The sequence below is a fragment of the Trachemys scripta genome, chromosome 15 (assembly GCF_013100865.1).
Source record: "Trachemys scripta elegans isolate TJP31775 chromosome 15, CAS_Tse_1.0, whole genome shotgun sequence".
NCBI lineage: Eukaryota > Metazoa > Chordata > Testudines > Emydidae > Trachemys > Trachemys scripta.
The window spans coordinates 16,704,151-16,727,953 of NC_048312.1; the positions used below are offsets into that span (position 1 = coordinate 16,704,151).

Here is a 23,803-nt window from a genome sequence, read left to right on the forward strand (position 1 = left end):
TACATATAATTAGATCTGCACTGACAAGCCAGGTTTTCCTTTTGTTTAATAATTTCCTACATTAACATCAAAGATCTTGTTTTTTACAATGCAAACACATTTCCCTTTTTGTTTTGCTTTGCGTTAACATCAAACACAAAACCGTGGGTCCCACACAAAGAGCACGTGCTCCTGTTCGCTTCCTTTATAGCCTCCAAAAATGGATACAACTTTAATAGGAGAAGGAAACTTTCCTCATTTGGATTTTTTTCTGCTAATTTATCCTGTCATCATGTTTGTCTTTGCAAACTCTGCTGATACTGGATAACTTGATTCTGCATATTACCTTTACAATCATTTATGATTTGTATTACAGTAGAGCTTAGGAACACCCATCAAGGATCAGGGCCTGTTGTGCTAGGCACTGTACAGACTGCTCAGTGGAATGTTGGCAAGCTTTTGATTGACAAGTAGGGTGCTTTCTGCAGTATTTTGCCATTTAGATTCCAGGCCATATCCATATTTTATTGGTTATATAACTTAAAGGAACATCATCAACTTAAATTTGTTCCAAGATGAAAACTTTGTCAAAAGAAGCTGTTATAAAACTTAGGGCCAATAGAGACATTGCCACAAATTTAAAAAAATGCAGGGAAACCAGTTGTCTTAAAATACACAAACATTCCCATATAATATGTCAAGTTTCAGAGTAACAGCCGTGTTAGTCTGTATCCGCAAAAAGAAGAACAGGAGTACTTGTGGCGAAGTGGGCTGTAGTCCACGAAAGCTTATGCTCTAATAAATTTGTTAGTCTCTAAGGCCTGGTCTACACTAGGCGTTTATGTCGAAGTTAGCGCCGTTACATCGAATTAACCCTGCACCCGTCCACACCGCGAAGGTATTTAGTTCGACATAGAGGTCTCTTTAATTCGACTTCTGTACTCCTCCCCGACGAGGGGAGTAGCGCTAAATTCGACATGGCCATGTCGAATTAGGCTAGGTGTGGATGGAAATCGACGCTAATAGCTCCAGGAGCTATCCCACAGTGCACCACTCTGTTGACGCTCTGGACAGCAGTAAGAGCTCGGATGTTCTGAACTGCCACACAGGAAAAGCCCCGGGAAAATTTGAATTTGAATTCCTTTTCCTGTCTGGCCAGTTTGAATCTCATTTCCTGTCTGGACATCGTGGCGAGCTCAGCAGCACTGGCAACGATGCAGAGCTCTCCAGCACTGATGGCAGTGCAATCTCAGAATAGAAAGAGGGCCCCAGCATGGACTGATCGGGAAGTCTTGGATCTCATCGCTGTGTGGGGCGATGAGTCCGTGCTTTCCGAGCTGCGATCCAAAAGACGGAATGCAAAGATCTATGAGAAGATCTCTAAAGACATGGCAGAGAGAGGATACAGCCGGGATGTAACGCAGTGCCGCGTGAAAATCAAGGAGCTGAGGCAAGGCTACCAGAAGACCAAAGAGGCAAACGGACGCTCCGGATCCCATCCCCAGACATCCCGTTTCTACGAGGCACTGCATTCCATCCTCGGTGCGGCCGCCACCACTACCCCACCACTGACTGTGGACTCTGAGGATGGGATAGTGTCCACGGCCGGATCCTCGGACATGTTAGCGGACGGGGAAGATGAGGAAGGAGATGAGGAGGACGAGGCAGTCGACAGCGCTCACAACGCTGATTTCCCCGACAGCCAGGATCTCTTCATCACCCTTACAGAGATCCCCTACCAACCCTCCCCAGCCGTTACCCCGGACACAGAATCTGGTGAAGGATCATCCAGTAAGTGTTGTAAACATCTAAACATTTATTTGTAACAGAACATGATTATTAACAATTTAAAAAATGGGTTTCTCATGATTAGTTTGATTAACTTAACGGTTCAGTCATGGGCAGTGCAACTATTTGAAAAAAATCTAGCAATGTCCGGTTTTGCATGATTGTCCTGCCCAAGCCGCTCTACTGTTTAGTCCCTGCTACTGCAGCTACAGTAAGATGCGGTCTATATGTCCGGGGATGGAGCAGAAATCCTCCTGGGACATCTCAAGGAAGCTCTCCTGCAGGTAATTTGAAATCCGCTGCATTAGGTTCTTGGGGAGAGCGGCCTTATTGGGTCCTCCGTAGTAGGACACGTTGCCGCGCCACGAGACTAGCAAGTACTCTGGAATCATTGCTTGGCACAGCATGGCGGCATACGGCCCTGGTCTTTGAAGGCTTTCCCGGAGCATTCTCTGTCTGTCGCTCTCAGAGATCCTCATGAGGGTGATGTCGCTCATGATGACCTGCTTTGAATGAGGTAGGGGAATGTTAGTGTTGGGACTGCTTTACCGTTCCTTTACAGAACTGTAACCGCTGGTTTGCAGCCACGCGGTGGAGGCGGGAGAGGGTCAGCCGAAAGGGATCGTTCCCGGGGACAGCCGCGAGGGTGTGGGACAGGAGCAGACTTCCTGCTTGCCGGATTGCTGGCAGCAGGGACCGACATTGATTTCAATGTGAAATGAGGCCATTGCTAATATTAAAGTTTTAAGCTGCCACGAATCTACGGCTTACCATGTCTGCGTGCAAGAGCAATTCCGTTGTCCTGACAGGGTTCTCAAAAGTGCTCTGCAAAACCCCAGACACTGAATGCGAAGGCCGAGAATTCGACCTTGTGCTGAGTGCGCATGTGATAGGTGCTGTGCATGGTCCTGTTCACAGAGAAAGACTATGTTCTTTGTTCACAACTACATTTATCTTTCTGAGGAATTCACTCCCTTTTTCCCATTCCCACAGCCCCATCTGCGACTGTCTCACAACCTAGCCTGTCATCACACTCCCAGAGGCTAGGGAGGATTAGGCATAAGAAGAAGAGGACACGGGAGGACATGTTCTCAGAGCTTATAGCCTGCTCCCGAGCCCAGGCAGCACAGCAGACCCAGTGGCGGGAGAACTTGTCCCAAATGCACCAAGCCAACATGGATCGGGAGGAGAGGTGGCGTCAGGAAGACCAGCAGGCGACTCAAACCCTGCTTGGACTACTGAGGGAGCAAACGGACACGCTCCGGCGCCTTGTGGATGTTCTGCAGGAACGGAGGCAGGAGGACAGAGCCCCGCTGCAGTCCATCTCTAACCGCCCTCCCCCGCCACCAAGTCCCATACTCCCTTCACCCAAAGTGCACAGAAGGAGAGGCGGCAGAGTCCCTGCTAACTCTCACTCCACCCCTGCAGAGAGCTCGAGCAGCAGAAGGCTCTCATTCCCCAAAGTTTGACAAGTTCTTTCCTTCCCGCCTGACACAAGCCCCCGTCCAAGTTTCACTTCCCAGTCCCATGTGTAGTTGATAATAAAAAATATGTTTCTGTTAACTACTGTTTCCATCATGTTCTTTTGGAGGAGGGGGGGGAAAGGGGGTTGGTAATTGGACAGGACAGTCACCTTTGGCAGGGTACATAGTAGGGGGCAGGCACAGCAGCAGGGCACATACATAGTGCAGTGATGCAGTGACTACTTACCCTGGTTAGTCTGGGAGGTTCTTTTCATGTTATGTGGTGGGGGGTGGGTTGCTCTGTGACTTTGTGTCAGGGGAGGGCAGTTAGAGATCTTAAGCGGCGGTCCTTAGGCAGGATCACAGAGCCACACAGCAGGGGATCTGTAACCGTCCCACCCCTGCCACAAACTCACATAGACCCCCCATACACACAGTCCGTATCAGGAGGGGTGACAGGCTCCGTTGAAAGAACCATCCCACCGCAGCGGAGCCTGTCAGTCCTTGAGTTTAGAAGCTGCATTCGCGCGACTACACTACACCCGCTCCGCACCACAGTCTGCGTCCCAGTTTTAAAAAATTCCCGCGAAAACAGTATTAAAGAAAACGGTGTGCTTTAACAAAGTAGAACTATTTTTATTTTGAAACGTGTGTTGGAAGTGGGGTGAAGGCTTCTCTGTACACAAAATTAGAAAGTCACAGGTTACCCTGCTCACTCAGGAACTTTGCTTTCAAAGCCTCCCGGATGCACAGCGCTTCCCGCTGGTCTCTTCTAATCGCCCGGCTGTCTGGCTGTGAGTAATCAGCAGCCAGGCTAATTTCCTCAACCTCCCACCCCGCCATAAAGGTCTCCCCCTTGCTCTCACAGAGATTGTGGAGCACACAGCAAGCTGCTATAACAATGGGGATATTGGTTTCGCTGAGATCACAGCGAGTCAGCAAGCTTCTCCATCTCCCCTTGAGACGTCCAAAAGCACACTCCACCACCATTCTGCACTTGCTCAGCCGGTAGTTGAAGAGTTCTTTTTCAGTGTCCAGGGCACCTGTATAGGGCTTCATGAGCCAGGGCATTAGCGGGTAGGCTGGGTCCCCAAGGATGACTATAGGCATCTCCACATCCCCAACAGTTATTTTGTGGTCCGGGAAGTAAATACCTTGCTGCAGCCGTCTAAACAGACCAGAGTTCCTGAAAACACGAGCGTCATGAACCTTGCCCGGCCATCCGACATTGATGTTGGTAAAACGTCCCCTGTGGTCCACCAGTGCTTGCAGCACCATGGAAAAGTAGCCCTTTCTGTTAATGTACTGGCTGGCCTGGTGGTCCGGTGCCAGGATAGGGATGTGAGTTCCATCTATGGCCCCACCGCAGTTTGGGAATCCCATCGCTGCGAAGCCATCTATGATCGCCTCCAAGTTTCCCAGGGTCACTACCTTTGGCAGCAGTACATCAACGATTGCCTTGGCTACTTGCATCACAACAACCCCCACGGTAGATTTGCCCACCCCAAACTGGCTCGCGACTGACCGGTAGCTGTCAGGCGTTGCAAGCTTCCAGAGGGCTATGGCCACTCGCTTCTGGACAGTCAGGGCTGGTCGCATCCGGGTGTCATTGCGCTTCAGGGCAGGGGACAGCAACTCACAAAGTTCAAGGAAAGTTCCCTTCCGCATGCGGAAGTTTCGCAGCCACTGTGATTCATCCCAGACCTGCAGCACTATGCGGTCCCACCACTCAGTGCTTGTTTCCCGTGCCCAGAATCGCCGTTTCACAGCATCAACATGACCCATTGCCACCGTGATGTCCTCGGCGCTGGGTCCCCTGCTTTCTGAGAGGTCTGTGCTACTCTCAGACTTCAGGTCATCACCGCGTTGACGTAGCCTCCTCGCCTGACTTTTCTGCATCTGCCTCAGGGCAACCTGTATGATAAGCTGCGAGGCGTTGAGAGCGGCCACAACTGCAGCGATGGTTGCAGTGGGCTCCATGCTCACAGTGCTGTGGCGTCCGCGCTGTCAATGACTTGAAAAGTGCGCGAAATGATTTCCCGCCGGCGCTTTCAGGGAGGGAGGGAGGGCGGGAGTGATGGACGGATGACGACAGTTACCCAAAAGCACCCTGGCCCCTTTTTTTTTTACCCAGAAGGCATTTGCGGCTCCACCCAGAATTCCAATGGGCGGCGGGGACTCCGGGAACTGTGGGATAGCTGCCCTCAGTGCACCGCTTCCAATGTCGACGCTTTCCCCGTTAGTGTGGACTCACAAAGTCGAATTACTGTCCTTAGTGTGGACACACACGTTCGACTTTGCAATATCGATTCCAAATATTCGATTTAAGTAAAATCGAACTACTCTCGTAGTGTAGACAAGGCCTAAGGTGCCACAAGTACTCCTGTTCTTCTTTTTGCATATAATATGTGAGACCCAAACATTATATCACTAAGAACTTGAAAGTGACATTAACTTCACTGATTTTCTTTGTTATCCAAACCGAAAGAAATTAAAGGGTAAATGATTGTCAAGGGGTGGGGGGGCATGGAGGAGGAATAGGATTGTGAAGGGTTCTTTCACTTTAGCATTCAGGCAATTTTCAGAGAAGATGACACTTCAATTATAAACAATGTGTTGATAACCGCATTTAATATGTAACATTAAACCTTCTGGATTCTGCATATAATGCAATGGTCTTACCATTTTGTTATGGGATAACTTTATTGAAAATGATCTAAACTAAGGTACTTGTAATGGTATTTTCCTTTCACAGAGAGAAATTCATGTCAATAATTTCCACTGAGAGCTTTACTACTGTCCAACACCGTTTTTGGTTTCCTTCTTGTTAGGTTATTGAACAGCACCAAGTTCTTGGATACCTTTGATGGAGAATGACAGGGGTTTTTTAGATTAAAGCTGATGAAGAAATATTTTTAACATAAGTTTCTCTTTTCTTAAGGCCGAGCACCTGACACTAAAACTCTGAATTTGGAGACAATTGGGGTGAAAATTAACTCTGAAACTGGAAAGATCATTGTTGATGCCAGCGAAGCTACTTCTGTTCCTCACATTTATGCAATTGGAGACATAACAGAGGTACAATGTCTACATAAACTATTCTACAATAACAGGAAGCCTAACTTTGTTCCTGACTTATAACTAGTGACCAGATGTCATCATGCTCTAGCATATATACAGTGTTTTGGTCTTTTTCACTTTTACAATGTTACACCAGCCACCTGGACCAGTCATTTCCTTGACCAAAATCTTGTGAAGTATCTCTGTATTAGATTATTGCTGATGATGATCAGGAAATGCATTACCAGGTAGAAGTTAATAAGAATATCTTTAATATTGTTTTATCCCTTCAAATAATGTCTTCATGCAGTCCCTGAATGTTGAGTTAAAATATACATGACTACTAGAGCTGAATGAATAATTCTCAATCTCTCTCTGGAATGACAGTGAAAATTTCAGTGAATATTTGATTTTTTTATTGAGTTTTATTATTAATTGTGATTGGTCACATGACACTTTCTCTTCTCTGATAGGGAATGCTTCTGGGACAAGAATCCGTATCTGCGAATTTTAAAATTTGATTGTCCCCAATATTTGCATGTGATTCTGCTTCTCTGAACATTTATGCCAAGCAAAACTCAATTGCTCAGAAGCTTATGACAAGAGAACATAAAAGGGGAACAAGTATTCTTGAAGCTCATTCAGTAATTAGTAAAACAAAATGAGCAAAACAAATAGTCACAGATTCTTGCAGCATTAACTCAATTCTAATAATAATCTACAAAATATGCTCTGACAACAGTTTCTTGCACCTGCCAGAGTGTACTTTGAGGCACAAGGCCAGATGTTTTCAGTCACGTAAAGACTCAGAGTGTCCAGGATAAACGGAGCATCTAGAAATGAGTTGTCTTTGTAAAATGTATAATTGTGTATGTCTGCATTGTAAGCCTTACAGTTATAGCAAGTACGCTTGCCAGTAAATCAGATTGCTTTGATTCCCAAAGCACATCTTATAAATATTTGAGATAGACAATACGTGTAATATATGGGCCTGGTCTTGCAAGGTACAGCGTTCCCTCCGCTACCACTGAAGTTAGTGGCAGTTGAGTGCATCAGTGCTTTTCGGGATTGGTCCTTATATACTTGAGTCATCTTTTTTTTTCAAAAAGCTTTAAATACTGTGATGACATCCAAGGGGTATATACAGTATAAATTGAAAGATCTTTAAACGATTCGTGATTCTGCCACATTTAAACAATACAGTTGTCCCAACTCTTCCAAGAGGTATGGTAGGTTACATAATGTCCTGAGGATAGTCGTCCACATTCCTATCTAGGACTCTGGAACCAGACACACACCTCATAAATCTACCTCTCCACCTTTGACCTCCTCCCCTCCATCTAAGCTCACATCTCTTCCTGTTTGTCTCTCTCTGATGTCTTCTCTGGGATGACCTGTTACTTCCTTTAAACTGTCAAAACTGAACTACTCCTTTCCTCCTAAACCCTCCCCCCTCCATCATTGTTGACAACTTCACTATCCTTCCCCACCACTCAACCCCCTAAAGGTGTGAGTCTATCTTTGATTTCTCACACCCAGACTCTCACCATATCTTATCAGTTCTCCCTCTGTGAAATCTCTAGAAGTTTACCCTTCCACTCAGTACCTCTGTCAAATCCCTGGTTCATGCCATAGTTGTCTCTCCTGACCTCCTGATTCCCCTCCTCCCTCCCCCCCCACACACACTCCAAATGTATTCTGGGTTGGGGGGTTTTGGCCTCCTTCCTCTGAACCATCAGAGATGGCCACAGCTGGAGATGGGACACTGGACGGGATGTGCTTGTGCTCTGAGGTGGTACTGAGAGTTCTCTCTCTTAGCTGGCTGGTTCTTGTTCAGATGCTCAGGATAGGGCTGGGAAAGAATTTTCTTCCAGGTCAGCTTGGCATTGACTAGGGTGCGAGGGGGATCGCCTTCCTTTGCAGCATGATGAGCAACTTGCTTGCCAGGATCATCTGGGTATATCTCACTTAATTAATTCCCTGCCATTGCTCCCTCCTATTCACTGCCTGTGGCACACAATAGTTTAGTCTCCTGAGGGCTGTGTAATACTTTGGTCTACTTTTGGTTGTTGGGTTTCGTGGGTGGGTGGCCGGGTGGTATTGATTGTCTGCGATATGCCGGAGGTCAGACTAAATGATCGGGTGATCCCTTCTGGCCTTAAACTCTGTGGTTTTAACCTTTCTTCTCTTGAATCTCTCCAATTCAGAAGCTAGAGGCAGTGGGGTAGAGCACTGGACTGGGACTCAAGAGACTGGGTTCTGTTCACGATGCTGCTGCTGATCTCCAGTATGATCTTGGGCAACCACTTCAGCTCTCTCTGCTTCGCTCCCCTTCCACACATTGTTTCTTTCCCATGTGACTTTCCCTGCTGGGCTGGGTGCTTCCCCCCTTTTCCTCTACCTTAGTCTCACTGTTCAAAAATGTCAGCACTTAAAAGCTTCATTCATGTTCTACTGTGACTCATGTTCTCTCTTGTCTCTCCTTTTCCTGTTCTGATGCTGTGTGTCTCATTTAGGTTGTAAGCTCCTCAGTGTAGGGACTCTGAATTAACACTGATATTCTCATTTTTACACTGCGCCAAGCCCACTTTGGGATGAGCACTCTGGGAGTTTAATCAGTGCTCTCCAGATATGCTCAGTTAAGCTCAAATTTATGTACCTCTCTATACAATCTCAGTGCTTTCATTTAAGTACAGGGATGGCCAACCTGTGGCTCCGGAGCCACATGCGGCTCTTCAGAAGTTAATATGTGGCTCCTTGTATAGGCACCGACTCCGGGGCTGGAGCTCCAGGTGTCAACTTTCCAATGTGCCAGGGGCTGCTCACTGCTCAACCTCTGATTCTGCCACAGGCCCTGCCCCCACTCCACCCCCTCCCACCCGCTCCCCAGAGCCTGCTATGCCCTCGCTCCTCTCCCTCCGAGCCTCCTATACGCCAAGAAACAACTGATTGGGAAGTGCGGGGAGAGAGGGGGAGGTGCTGATTGGCGGGGCTGCCAGTGGGCGGGAGGCGCTGGTAGTGGGGGCGGGAGGAGCTGATTGGGGGGGGTTGCTGATGTATTACTGTGGCTCTTTGGCAATGTACATGGGTAAATTCTGGCTCCTTCTCAGGCTCAGGTTGGCCACCCCTGATTTAAGTAGCTCCCTATAACCCAAGACATAAGAGGGTATGTTGTTCACAGAGTCATAGAATTTAAAGCCAGAAGGGACCATTATGATCATTTAGTCTGATCTCCTGCATAATGCAGGCCAGAGAATTTCATCCAATGTTGAAGTGCGTTTCTGTGGTTGAATTAAGTGATATAATCATTTTACGTGAATACCAAAGTGTTTGTTAAAGGATTCATTTAGATCATTGAAAACTGGCAATGCTGTTGGCTCAGCGAGCTGACAGTAAAGTGAAACTCCCAACTTAATTGAATTTCTCTAGCAGATCAAATATCAGGTTTGAAATCCCCATGCACTCTAAAACCATTGGTTCACATCACAGCCGGGTCAGCTCAGCCCTTCAGCATATACTGAGAACCATGTATTTTAGTGTGTGTGTGTATCCTTTGGATAAGACCTTTTAAAAGAAGGGAAAAAGCCCTGCCAAAGTCCTTCTTGCTGTATGTGAACATCGGTGATCCCCCCGCCCGCCATCCTACCCATAAAGGTAGGGTTTGCCACAGGGTCCTTGGCCAGCATTGCCCCTCTCTCTGCTTTTGTACAAGGTCTTGCACACTGGTTTTCCACCAGTCTGCTCCCCCCAAACGTAGTTGGCAGCATTTCAGTGGCACTCCAAGTATACAGTTTGTGACATGCATTAGGGTCCTTTGAGATGCAGGGCGCATTTGACAGCTGTTATCTCTTAAAAGTCATTCTCGGCCCCCATTTCCCAAACTCTTGTTGCATAGACACTAACTTGCTGCTAAATATTAAGAGTTCAATGGAGAGGTTTATTCACAATTTAAGCCCCACTCACCTATTCAGAATGAGTATTGTCACTTTTAAGAGACGTACCTGGCTGGTGCAAATGTGGAATTGTGTGTGCATGGTTGTGCTCTGGTTTGGAAAATTAGACCCTAAATTCATCTGAACTATTCACTTGTATAAACTTCCCAGGGGTGCATCCAGTGCTCTTGAAAAGGTCTCAGAACCCTTTCAGTGAATAGTGGTTTTGTTTGGGTTTTTTTTTAACTGACAAGTGAAATCTCATTAGTTTCTTCGTTATCAGTAATCATGAGAGGGGTTGAGGTGGTAGATTTTTATGTCTGAGTTGGCAAATATATGTGACAGTTTTGCAAGTCTGGTATAAATTTTATGCTTGTTTAAAATCCTCTCTCCTATATCATTCTTACCGAAGAAGCATATACTACATGCTACGGAGAAGTGTTGTTATAATGATGTTTAACATACGTGGGAGCCACTGTAAATCCACCTTTTTCAAAGGGTGTTGTAGCAACTGTAACCTGGTGGAAGGTACAGTATGTTGCTTTGATAGGGTGTTCTGAATAGAAATAAGACCAAAAAAATGAGTCATGTCAGAACAAATATACAGCACTTCAAAGCTTGTAAAATTCTCCTAGGAGGCCTTAAATGTGTAATATGTTGAAAGGATTCTTATGAACAATTCAAATCAATGATAATCAACTGAGTAGTTGTACTCATGACTGCAAAGTGAGTGTTGACTTCAAATATTTACCAGGGAACGTCTTAAAGCTGTTGTTTTATGAGAAATTGTGCTTTATCTGCATGGATGTTTTAGTAATTAGTTGGGTTTTGTGGAATGCATGGCAGTGCTTTCACAATTTTATCTCTCGTTCCAATCTTCTATTCATTTCTGGAATGCCAAAACAACATCTGTATTTCCTGCTACAGAAATGATTGGCAGACGTTTTTCAGGCATATGTGTGTAAGAAAAAACAAATGGCAAACTTCATCTGGTAAATGACATTTACAGATCTTGGAAGCGAAAATGCTATGTTTGAAAAAACATTATTTGATGGATTTTTTTAAAAAACAAAAAAAGCATGGGTTTGCAGTTCCATGATTTGTCATGGGTTGGGGAGAAAAATAGGCTAGTTTTCATTAACGTATAAAGCATGTGCATCAGGTACAGTATACATAAGTGCTTACAATACTAAATTGTTTGGATTTGACTTTTGATATGGAAGTCTGTGACTCCCTCACTACTCAGTGAGTATTAACATGGAGAATCCAAGTATAAAGGTGGTGCAATGGATGGTGAAGGAGACAAGGAAAACTACAAGAAAATTTGCAGTTCAGCTGATATGCGCATGTGTGCAGAAGTGATTCACAGTTACTAATATATACATAGAAATCTTATGGATAAGCTGGGAGGTGGGAATTAATCAAAGTGTCATTAGATGCCCCAAATGTTTTACAATAGTCAATAAAAGTTTGAAAAGCTTGGGTGGGTAGAGTGGGAAATCTTGGTTTTGATATTTGCTGAATCCCGTTTCTAAGGTAGTGGCTAGTTGGGAATACCAGGAAGGAAACAGAGTTAGATTGCAAAAGTATTGGGGCAGCCACCTAATGGCTTTGAGTGAATCTGAGAAGTATGACATCTAGATTGTGCCTAAATCCACCAGCCATGGTCCTTTATAAAACATCAGTGCTACTTCACAAAAAATCTTCCAGCTACTACCTCTTCACTTCCTCACATCATTTCTCCACTTAGCTTCTTGATCTCTTTTCCACCCCAGGCAGACTTTTTCCTGTCCCTGTCCCTTTCCCTTCATGGATTCCTTGACCTTGGATGGACTCTTGGGGCTTGTCTTGACTAGAACCTAAAGGTGTGTTGTTGGGACTTGTTAGCTCACATGTTCTAACACAACCTCATCCTAGATGGGATAAATCCTTGGGTATTCACTGCTATGTTTTGACTTCAGACTGCTGGGTTGGGATCGCAAACTCTTGCACCTCTCTAGCTGCCATCACTGAGGAAAACCATGACTTCTGGCCAAAGCAAACTTTTTTTTTAATCTCTTCTCAGGGGCGCCCTGAACTGACGCCTACAGCGATAGCTGCAGGAAAGCTGCTGGCTCAACGTCTGTTTGGCCAGTCTTCAGAACTGATGGATTATGACAATGTGAGTTGTTACTTTTTTTTTTTTCAGTATTATTTATAATGGTTAAAAACAAAACCCAACACGCTACTAAATAGATGACAATCATTTTTTGTAATTTGGGATCCAGCTTTTCAGATTGGGTGCACTGAAACTAGAACTCTTCTCGCTGTTGCAAAAGTCTCCCCATCAAATCACCTATTTTTGTAGCTGCTAAATGCCTAGCGAGTGTCTTTCATCATATGGTTCGACAGTAACATATGGGGTTGTTTTATGATGTGCCAGGTACCCACTACAGTTTTCACTCCTCTGGAATACGGTTGTGTAGGACTGTCAGAAGAAAAGGCAGTGGAACATTATGGACTGGATAACATAGAGGTATGAAAATTTTCAATTGTGTAACTAGGACTTAGTTTCAGCATGGAGAGATGGGAACTTTTCCCTGTGGAAACTATGGTAATATGTAAAAGTGATTTTTGTACAGCCATTGGTCTACATCCCCAAGCCACTACTCCACATGGTTAGGAAGATTGAACGTAACTGCTCGAGAGACACCAAGGACCTCAATTTCAAAAGCAGGTGGTGTAACAAGTGACTGGGGAGACTGAATTACTATTTTAATGAGTTATAAGGTACAGCCGTCATTAAATGAAACTGCTACATCCCGTTGGAGTCTTCAAAATTAGCTCCCCAGCTGCCTTATTCACCTAAAGGTTTCTGATGTCCCCTAGAACTTTCAGGTAAACAGGGTTATACTGTAGTTCCATTTGTTTGATTGAAAATACACTGGTCTGGTATACTTATGCACTGCACGCTGATGAATAAAATTGCTTCAGGAATACATTCACATCCACGCAAGCCAGGGTGCGTTGCGTGTGAGTTGCAAAGCACCACTGCTGGTGAGGAAGTTCAGAATCATTGTTTCTGTTCAGCTGCTGCACTGTTATAACAAATCCAGATACCAGTTAGCCACTTTGCAAAAGAAATGCTGGGATCTCTTTATTGAGTCTTCAGAGAAAAGTCATCTGGGGTAACGCTTTATATCGTGGAAATGGAAACTGCAATAATTGGCAGCTCCCTAGTTCATGTGCAGTCAGTTACTGATACATTCTTGGTTACCTTGATATTCAATTTATGCTTTGAAATGAGCATTAGGCTTTCGTGCTTTTATCACTTCTACTGTAATTCATTGCTTTCTGGGTCTTAACACCACCCGAAGGACCATAAATGGCCACAAAGCAATTGTTCTTTCCAAGCAGTTGATTTTTGCATACAGCATTTGGCTTAGCTATGGGTATAGGTGAACCTTATTATACTGCAAGAAAGAGATTGGTTGGCTTAAATTGGAACCTCAGGCAAAATTAACAGCTAAAAAATAACCAATGTTTATTAGACATTCTGGAAAAATGACCCTTTCAATTTCCCCTGCAGTACATGAGTACAGATATGGAGAGCTTACAGTTTTTCATATGCTCAAAAATTTAGGAATTCCCTAACCTTTTGGTCAAAAGAGGTCTGAATCAAATTAAGGTTAGATGATTACTTTGAATTCAGGATACTAGAAATGAGTAATCTGACTTTTTTTTTTTTTTTTTTTTTAATCCTGTATAAATAGCTGAGCTTTCTGTGAAAAAGATGTTTTCTGCTCTTGGTCTTGTTTTCCATGTGTACTTTTTAATCACAGTAACTGCATATCTTGTAAGCTTTAAAAAGAAATCTAGCCCACTAATTAATGCTGTTATAAAAACCCATCGTGGTCTATTTGTCTGTTAATACAGCACTAGTGGATACTAGCAATTGTGTACAATAATAATAATCATGATGATGTCATGTCATATGTCTGGTAGTTATAGAATTAAACAGCTGAGCTACAATTCATTTGCAAACTTAACACCATCAATTTGGGCTTGAATAGGGACTGGGAGTGGCTGGCTCACTACAAAAGCAATTTTCCCTCTCTTGGTATTGACACCTCCTCATCAAATTTTGGGAGTGGACCACATCCACCCCTAAATTGGCCTTCAACATTGGTTCTCCACTTGTAAGGTAACTCCCTTCTCTTCATGTGCCAATTTATATTTATGCCTATATCTGTATTTTCACTCCGTGCATCTGAAGTAGTTGGGTTTTTTGCTCACGAAAGCTTAAGCCAAAATAAACCTGTTAGTCTTTAAGGTGCCACCGGACTCCTCATTGTTTTTGTGGATACAGATTAACACGGCTACCCCTCTGATAGTCTAACAAGGAATCTTAATACTCATATTTCCCAATCAGGTATACCATGCATATTATAAACCTTTGGAATTTACAGTGGCTGAAAGAGATGCAGCTCAGTGTTACATAAAAGTAAGTGTTCAGAACTTTTAACTTTTATTAAAACAAGTGATATGGTCTATATTTTGCCTTAAGAACAAGAAGCATTTGTCAGATTGCAGAATAACTTTCTCAAAATTGATTGGTTCTTTTCCCAATCAACAGCCTTTTTTCCCTAGCCATAGTCTCACACAACACTTTACATCTTCAAAGCACTTGACGAATGTTAATGAGTTAGCAGTTCTCACTGCTGATAGAGCGGTCCAGAGACAAAACGTTCAGTTCTTAGGGAATTTCTGAATATTTATTCCGATCAGGATTTTATTGTGCCTTCTTTTTTCTTTAAGACAAGGGAGGCAGTTCTTCATCAGCTAAATGTAATCTTTGAATTGTCGTCCCATTTGTCCTTCTAAAACAAGCCACAAAGGCCTCCCTGTTTTACACCAGAGCTTCAGACCTGAAGCAAATCTCAGTTTTTGGAACAGTTCATTTATTCTGGCCTTGGCTACACTGGCGCTGTACAGCGCTGCAACTTGTTGCGCTCAGGGGTGTGAAAACGCCCCCTCCCCCCGAGTGCAGCGCTGTAAAGCGCCAGTGTAATCAGTGCCTGCAGCGCTGCACGCTCGCTCGCAGCGCTGCAAGCTATTCCCCTCAGAGAGGTGGAGTACTTGCAGCGCTGCAAGAGAGTTCTCGCAGCGCTGGCGGCACGACTACACTCACGCTTCACAGCGCTGCCACGGCAGCACTGTGAATCCCCAAGTGTAGCCAAGGCCTCTGATTGTAAGAAGGTTTGCAGGCCCACTTGACTGGCGCAAAGAAGCTTGGCTAGCGTGAAGCATAGTATCAGTGGAATAACTGGTACGTTTTATGGCAGGGGGGACTAACTTCTGCCTTTGCAGTGGGATGAATGTATTGACCTAACAGGTCCATGTCAAAGTATTATGCTGCTAACATCCTATGCCTAGAATATGCCAGATACTGATAGTTGAAGGGATTTCCCTGTATACATTTTGTCAAATGCAACTTGCAAAAACAGGTTGCTTTTATCCGTGTCCCATCCAGCATAAGAATTGAAGTGTCATTACTTCTCCTCAACCTTTACATTTAGATAGAGGTAATGGTAGTGCAGTATTTGAGGACAAGATGGCAGTGATATAATATCTGCTGAGAGTCACTCTGCAGATAATGCTTATTAAACTCTCTCACAGAACAAGTGAATAAACATTAAACTTGCAGTTGACGTTGAGCCTCTGTGTGGGGTTTTTTGTTGTTTACAATCTTTCCAATATTAAGCAATGTCTTATCAGGAGTACTGCTGTTATACAGTGGTGATGAATGAATCCACAGTCCCTATGCAGCCTTTAACAGGCCAGGCTGACCTGTGTACAGAGGCTTTTGGACCAGTGGCGATTCAGTGCCTGATACAGATGCTCAGCTACATAGGGAGATTGTCAGTGTTCTTAGAGTGAAAGTGCTCAGATGCTGTCCTGTATAATCCACTTTCCAGTGTTGTTCTGGAACACAGGTGAGCATTCAGTGAGTCAGGCCTCCACACTCTAATTGCCCACAGCAGATTCAACACTCTTGGCTCCTTCCTGGGCTTGACTAACTTAAAAAAAGTCACTTTGCGTATATAGTAAATGTACCTAGCCAGACAGGCTGCCATAAATGTTCTTTGGTTGAATTATAATGGCACGGGATGACCTGTGGTCAATGGTGACCATCTTTGGAAGTTCAGCTAATCAGCTGCCAAGAATTCCCATGTGACCAGCCTATATCTCAATCAGAGAAGTGCTAACTTGGCCAGTCTGGGTCAAAATGAGGTTAGGATGGGTATTGGAGCACCAAGGACATTTGTAGGATGTCATCCAAATGATAAACCACAAAGCATGTCACTTACTTTAAATCATTGTTTACTAATGGCTCACTAAAGTCTGCAGGATGTGCCACAGAGAAGCCTGAAGTGTTGGGAATGTAGATTAAAACCTCAATTCAGCAAATCATTTAAGCCCATGCATAAATCCCAGTGAAGTCAGTGGGATTTAAGCAGTGCTTAAATGCTTTGCTCCATAGGGATAGGCGGCTGATCTGGTGCCTTGGGGAAGACTAGTTGCATTTAGCCCAGCTTCATGCCCTTTCTAAGAAAAGCTCTCGGTGATGTTTTGCATTCAGATGGTATGCCTGCGGAAAAAAGAGCAGCGGATCCTTGGCCTTCATTTCATTGGACCAAATGCAGGTGAAGTGATTCAAGGATTTGCTCTTGGAATAAAGTAAGTACAAAAGAATGTCTCTACTTTTAAAGCCTGCTTTTTAGGTTATTATAAGATTATAAAAGATATCGGCTGAATTTTGGCAACACTATAAAGAATCGATGTTTTATGTTACTTTTATGTAGTATTACACATATTTTCACTAAAACACTGTAGTTCTTTGTTACGACATACTGGGTTTAGTTAAAGAAATAATGGGTATAGTTAAGGAAGAACTGAGGCAAAGTGTATGATTTGCCAGACATTGTTAGAACAAAAAGTCAACTTGAGTGTTCACCTATTAAGTTGGGTTTCTTCAAAGACTGACAGAGATGCCTTTCCCGGCATTCCACCCACAAGGCAGGAAATGGTTTTATAAACCTGCACAAGCCTTTTCTTTTTTTAAAAAAAGTTCACTTTGATGTGTTGTCCATAAGAGGCCTCCATATACCAGTCGGGTCTCCTAAGGATCTCTACCCATTTCTCTACCCTTTAATGTGCCACCTTGCGGATCCTGATTCAAGTCTAGCCACCATCTGACTTAAATGAGACTAGACAACTCTTTCATTGCCTGGAGCCCTATATGAGCTGTTATGCTTCAGGGCATAAGCCAACTGCTAAGCGAGAAGGTGAGGAAGAAGCTTCTCCTATGTGGGGGGAGTTATTTCATAATTTCCCATTATATGGAGGTTTTACACCTTCTGTAATGTTTGGTACCAGTCACTGAGACAGACAGGACACTGGACTAGGCGAACCATCGGTCTGATGTAGTATGAGAGTTTGTTTTCATTGATACTGAGGCACTTTCTCCTCTTGGGTTGAGTCCCCTGCCTTCCTTTCACTCCTAACTTGAGGAACGATCCTGGGTCCTCTCTATAAGTGCAGAACATCACCACTAGGTCCCAGATGTGCCCTAATGCTTTTTTAATTCCTCCTTTTGTCATTGACTTTCATCTTCAGAGGTGTTTATTATAATGATTAAATGTATCGTTCTGAACGCCATACTATTTTATGAAGAAGGCAAACTCTGGTCCCTGAGAAACTTTTTCCTACGGATAATGTCAGCTAGTTGTCCTAAATGTCATCACCATGTTATTATGTCATCACCATGTTATTATGGCATTGTTGACTTTTACTTCTGCGTGATTAGCATAAATGAAAAGCAGAAAGGACCAAGGCAGCAGGACCACAAGTATCATGTGAGGAATATCTTGGAAATCGTTGACTGCCATATACCCCAAGTATGCATATTTCCAACATGTGTGTAGTTCATTAGTTGCCAGTGGTAGAAATTACATATTGCATTTTTTAGGAGGTCATCGTTTTGAAGTTTTATCCAAAATAACCAATGCAAAGGAAGTATATGAAACTGGAGCACTTTTCTACTTTGCCTCTAGCCACAGTAACAGATTTTCAGAAGGTCAAATCTTGGTGTTGGTAAACTGTTGTATTTCACAAGTCTTGGGTTTATAATGTACAATACAGGCATAGTAAGTCTGAACTGCCATTTCACTGTGTCAAATATTAGCTCTTATTTTAGCCCCCATTTAAAAGGCTGTCCCCTGCCAAAATAATCTGTGCTCTGGTAATGTGTGGTCTGTGCTGATTTTTATCCTACAGGGATTCTCAGATGCATACGAGATACTAGTAAAGACTTCTTCCTCTTTTCTCATGCATCTAATTTTTCCAGCCTGAAATGATTCTTAAATTTAGTCTGGAGATTTCCATTACTTGCATCTGAAGAAGTGAGGTTCTTACCCACGAAAGCTTATGCTCCCAATACTTCTGTTAGTCTTAAAGGTGCCACAGGACCCTCTGTTGCTTTTTACAGATTCAGACTAACACGGCTACCCCTCTGATACTTAAATTTAGACCTTTATGTTGCAGCATTCTCAGAAAATGACCTGATAGGAATAGTGGCACATTTTAGGTCTGACTACACTGCAGCTGGGAGTGTTCCTCTCAGCATGGAAAGACAGACTGGCACTAGTTTTGCTCATGCTATCGTGCTAAAAATTGCAGTGTGGACATGGCAGGTCAGGCTAGGCGTCCAAGTTCAAGCCCACCCAACCCCCTTGGTCTGAACTCAGGTGGCAAGCCTGAGCTGCTGTCTGCTCCGCAGCATCCACACTGCTATTTTAGTGTGCTAGCTCGCACAGAGCTAGCGTGAGTCTTTGTACCCAGGCTGGGAGGCCCACTCCTAGCTGCAGTGTAGACAAACCCTTAAAAGTCATCTAGGTCTAAGCCTCTTGTGATTAGAAGACTGAAGGAATTAAGCAAGTAGGATTGGTAAGTGCAGAAGTGGAAATCCTGGATTCACGTTATGTACCTTTTGGAGAAGTTTTCTCTTGTTTGCCTTATAGGAAATTGCAAGTGTAAGCACTATACACCCTCTGATATCCTGAGAGGGCAGTCTAGTATTCATCTCTCTTCCAGTTGATTTTTGCCTGCAATCCAAACTGATTTTTTTCCTACATGTCTACCAGTAGGAAAACCTGATGTCCATGTGCAAATGTTTTAATACCTGAAAGGATGGTCTTGTAATTAAGAAACTGGACTGTGACTCATGAGATCTGGATTTAGGTCCTTGCTTTACCACACTCGCTATGTGACCTTGAGCACATGAGTTAATCTCTCTGTACCTCAACTCTTCATCTATAAAAATGAGAATAATAATCCTTCCCTACCTCACAATGCTGTGAAGGGAAATCTTTGAATGGTTACCATGTAAGTACCTTCATAGACTATGGTTGTGTTGGTAATTGTCTCTGCTTTGCTTTTTGGACAATAGCTTCAAATGCAACTTCTCCACTGGCTATTACTCTAGAAAAAGAAAATAAGGTAAACCCAGTCTGATGCTTTGTGCCATTACAGATGTGTTATGTGCACAGAGTATGACTTTGTTTTCTTCATTTCCTTTTTGGTAGATGTGGGGCTACGTATGCACAGATGATGAAGACAGTTGGCATTCACCCTACCTGTGCTGAGGAAGTAACCAAGTTACGTATCACAAAGCGCTCTGGTTTGGATGCAAAGGTCACTGGTTGCTGAGGTTAAGTCCAATCCCTGGACAGAAGTTAAAAGCACACAGTAAAATTGAGAAGGAAAAAGAGCATTCTGAACTGACACAGTTTTGGTAATCGTAGTCCTGCAGCTCAAGGTTTCTTAGGTATCACTCCTTCAGTAGACAACAAAAAGTGAATTTTACAGTCCTAGCCATACTGTACCTACCTAAAGAACTGCCCCCACACATCTTTAAAATCAACACAGTACTTAACCTTCAGGGAAATAGGGTTTATGTCAAAAAGCATCACTTCTGAAGTGCCTGTGTCCTTTGTCTTGCTGGGAGCTAGAGAAAATCATCATTTTCTGTACATCAAAATGTGTTTCTTGCCCATCACTTGGTATCTAAAGCTATGTAAAACTTAAATGGATATCACTTTGTTACAGGAACAGTGGCCATCACACTACTAACCATTCCCACCCACTAGCAAATTAATCCCACTTGGATGTCATCTCTCAGAGAAATGCATTGTCAAACAGAGGTGAAGTAGATGCCAAATATTTGGAGCTCTCTGACAGTGTATGCGTGACTTCCGTAGCCAGGGTTTTCCCAATAGAACACCTAGCTACTGACCTCCCCCAAGAATTCATCCCTGAGGAATGATGTCCAAATCTCACTGAACTGAACCAGGGTCTCAGATAGTGAGTAGAGAACACGGGCAATAATTCCTTCTCCGCTCTGGCAAGACGGCTCCCTGCTGGTGGTAATCACAAGAGTTCAAAGTCAAGGCTCATTGACAGGAAACAGATCCCAGAGCATATAGCAGTAGGTAAGCAGTCTTCAGTGTTTCAGGGAAATGTACCATGTACAGGAATTGGTAATAGAGGAGAATATAAAGTGACCATTAGAGTTGTTACACTAGTGGGTGAGTTCACTGTTGGCATAGGCAGTGTGTGTCGTTGTGGAAGCTCATAGAATTCCTTTAGCAATGAGGACATTTTGCCATTTAAACACTTACAGAAAGAACTTGGGGTTGGTGAAAACTTCCCTGCACATTTTTCAAATTGCCAATTAATTTCAGCTCAGATTGAATTGGCAGATCACACAACTTACTGCTCCAGTGCCAAATAGCAAGCAATACTGAAAATTGGAATTGAACATAGAAAGCTGTGTGTACTGTTCATATAGCTCAAATATTTGACATGAATTGGAGCGTGGTGTATCTGATCTGTGCTTTTTTAAAAATAGATTTTCATTGATAAACTAAAACTCCTGTAACTCTCACAATTAATTTTCGGTAGTTGGGATCTGAACTGCATTATATTAAAAATAAAACCAGAAAGGAGATGTACCTGTTCAGAGCTCACCTTTAAGATACCAGTCTGCAAACTGTTCTTTCAGCGTATTGCCCAAACTTCCTGGAGGAAGAAAGCATTCACCTAGTGTGAGCTGCTTCTTATTCATATTGGCCAGAAGGGGGAGATCCTGACTAACATGTAGCAATATAAAAACAAGATAGAAATCAAATAGCACAGCCGCTATTGCCAAATACTGTTAAATAGGTAGCCTGACAAAGGCAAAACAAAAATCCCAAGCCCTCAGAATTTCATTTGAAGTAGCAATTTATGGCTAATACTGTATTTCGAGAAGTGCAATCACATATTTACTCACGACCCGTTAAAACAGTGCATGTGGGAAGGGGAGGGGTTAGTTACAATTCTTTAGAAAGACACAATAAAAATCAGTCTTTCATGCTGTATTTTAAACAACAGTATTTTTGCAAATGAGTTTTGACAGTTTCCTAGCCATCCTAGGCTGTTAATTTCAAAGTTCTTAAGATCCGTTTGCTGACTATGCACATCTTTGACACTTTTTTCTTAGACTGTCCATTTTAAGACATTGATTGCTTACTATTTCACTGAGAGTTACACTATAGATAAGTGGTGGATTTAATTTAAGTTTAAAACATATCTTGCCACCAGAATTGTACAGCACATGCCCCAGAAGCTATTGAAAAACTCTGAAGCTTCAGCAGACATTATCAAAACAAATGTAATAGTACTTATCAACACGCCATCAAGGTGGTATTACAATAAATTCCTTTCAGGGATCTGACTTTAAAAACAAAACAAAACCCCACAGCCCTATACTGGTTCTAAGTGCCTCATTTCCAAAGTTTGACACTGTAAATCTTAAATGTGTTATAAAAGTATTAAGTCTTGATACTGTAGGTGAAGCAGATAATATACCCTAGCAGTGCAGAAAGAGCAAATAGGTTTCCTACTGCTATTCAAGAAACATAAAAGTAAAAGCTGTATATGATGGGTTACAGTATTTCTAAGTTGGTTTCACGAGGCTAGAATTTCAAGGTACAATTTACAGGTATTGCGGCTTTTCCTAAAAAAAAAAAAAAAACATACACACAAATTATGGATAAGTTGCTTCCCAGATCTGTGGCTCCTAACATTACAGATTTTAGAGTAGCACATTCAAACCAGGATTTGTATTGCATAGTCCATAAAAGAGAGGAGGGGTTCAATCAAACGCTGTTGCCTAATGATTATAGCATTCTGCATTTCTCATCCTCTGTTGATTTGTTTGATTCAGCACTAAGACCAAGTCTATGGACTTGCAGGTGAAAGGAAACATTTTGGGAACGGAAATGTATTTGGTGTGCTGCCTTTTTGTTGCTACTCCCTTCATAAAAAAATGTTTTGAAAGTGTCATGTTCACACACGCATAGTCAAAACCTCCCTATCTCCCTTGCTAAGAGAGGACATCCTGCGGAAATATAATATTGGAGCCAAAACACCTCTGTACATTTTTGAGCAATTAACAAAAAAAAAAAGCATACAGGAAACTTTAAAACTCTTTCAAAATATTTTAGTTGATTTAAATATTGAGCCTTTCAGAGCAAAACCTATTTGATCTTTCTCAGCTGCTGGGGCATATGACCTGCTTCACCTAGAGCATTTCGGTCTTCAGAGCTCTTGCTAGGAGAAACAGCCCTCAGTTGGTTATAAGGTGTGTGTGAGCATTTCTAATGATCTCTGCGTTGCATTGTGGCATTGCTCATTTCCTTTGCATGCATTACTCAGGCACCCACTGGTTCGGCCATGTTGCTGTTGTATTCAGTCCTCCCTGTGGAGTTTATGTGCATTATGTGCGGTTAAAGAGAGGCCCAGGAGGTGAGATGAGTTAATTTCACTTCTATCATGAGACTGCCAATGGAAAAAAACAACTTGCTGTACTGCAACCAGTAGAGAGATCTGGTGGGAAAGTGTCCAAGATTTTATGTAGGGTGTGAAATTAATCCACATCATCACTGTCTAAAGTAGCCATCTAATGGAGCCGCCTTTTGTTTTCAACAATTTATTTTCACTAGTTTAGAATCACAATATGGGCTTTTATAGACTCCATGAAAATTGATCTTGCATCTTAAATTGCATCCTGGCTCTGGTCCTCATTGACTACAATGTGTTGTCCACTGAAGTAAATCTTGATGTACGTTCATAGCTACAAAACACTGATGTGTCAGAACCAAGAGTGAGGCAGAGTAACTGAAAACGACTTGGATTGGTATTATTTTCTTGGTGGATTCCTTGTGTGCTCTCCAGGGATAGCCGTTCGTAATAAAATCAGCCTGACTAATGTCAAGTGAAAAGTCTGATAGATGCTGCAAATTATTTACTGTGTGTGTAAGTGAAAATGTATGTTTAAATGAATACACACAGTCAGGCTGTCTTCTCGGGGTGCCAGCTAATGATGGCTTGTTTGTCAAACCACACAGTGGAGTAGACAAGTCTGAGGATTGCTGGACCACTATTAAATATATATATATATATATATATATATATATATATATATATATATATATA

At 43.0% G+C, this 23,803-nt stretch overlaps 1 protein-coding gene across 2 annotated transcripts in view; it reads left to right on the plus strand.

Annotated features, from left to right (window-relative positions):
• The window catches only part of TXNRD2 (thioredoxin reductase 2), a 56,886-nt gene extending 34,113 nt beyond the window's left edge, over nt 1-22,773 (plus strand). The window contains exons 12-18 of one of the 2 annotated variants that reach the window (XM_034791674.1): nt 6,172-6,308; nt 12,288-12,383; nt 12,645-12,737; nt 14,634-14,705; nt 16,845-16,942; nt 18,072-18,162; nt 19,849-19,908. In XM_034791674.1, the coding sequence (XP_034647565.1) occupies nt 6,172-6,308; nt 12,288-12,383; nt 12,645-12,737; nt 14,634-14,705; nt 16,845-16,942; nt 18,072-18,162; nt 19,849-19,908 (647 nt within the window). Of the gene's footprint in view, nt 1-6,171; nt 6,309-12,287; nt 12,384-12,644; nt 12,738-14,633; nt 14,706-16,844; nt 16,943-18,071; nt 18,163-19,848 lie in introns of both variants that reach the window. The other variant, XM_034791673.1, reaches the window with a different exon arrangement.
• Nucleotides 22,774-23,803: the final 1,030 nt, after the last annotated feature.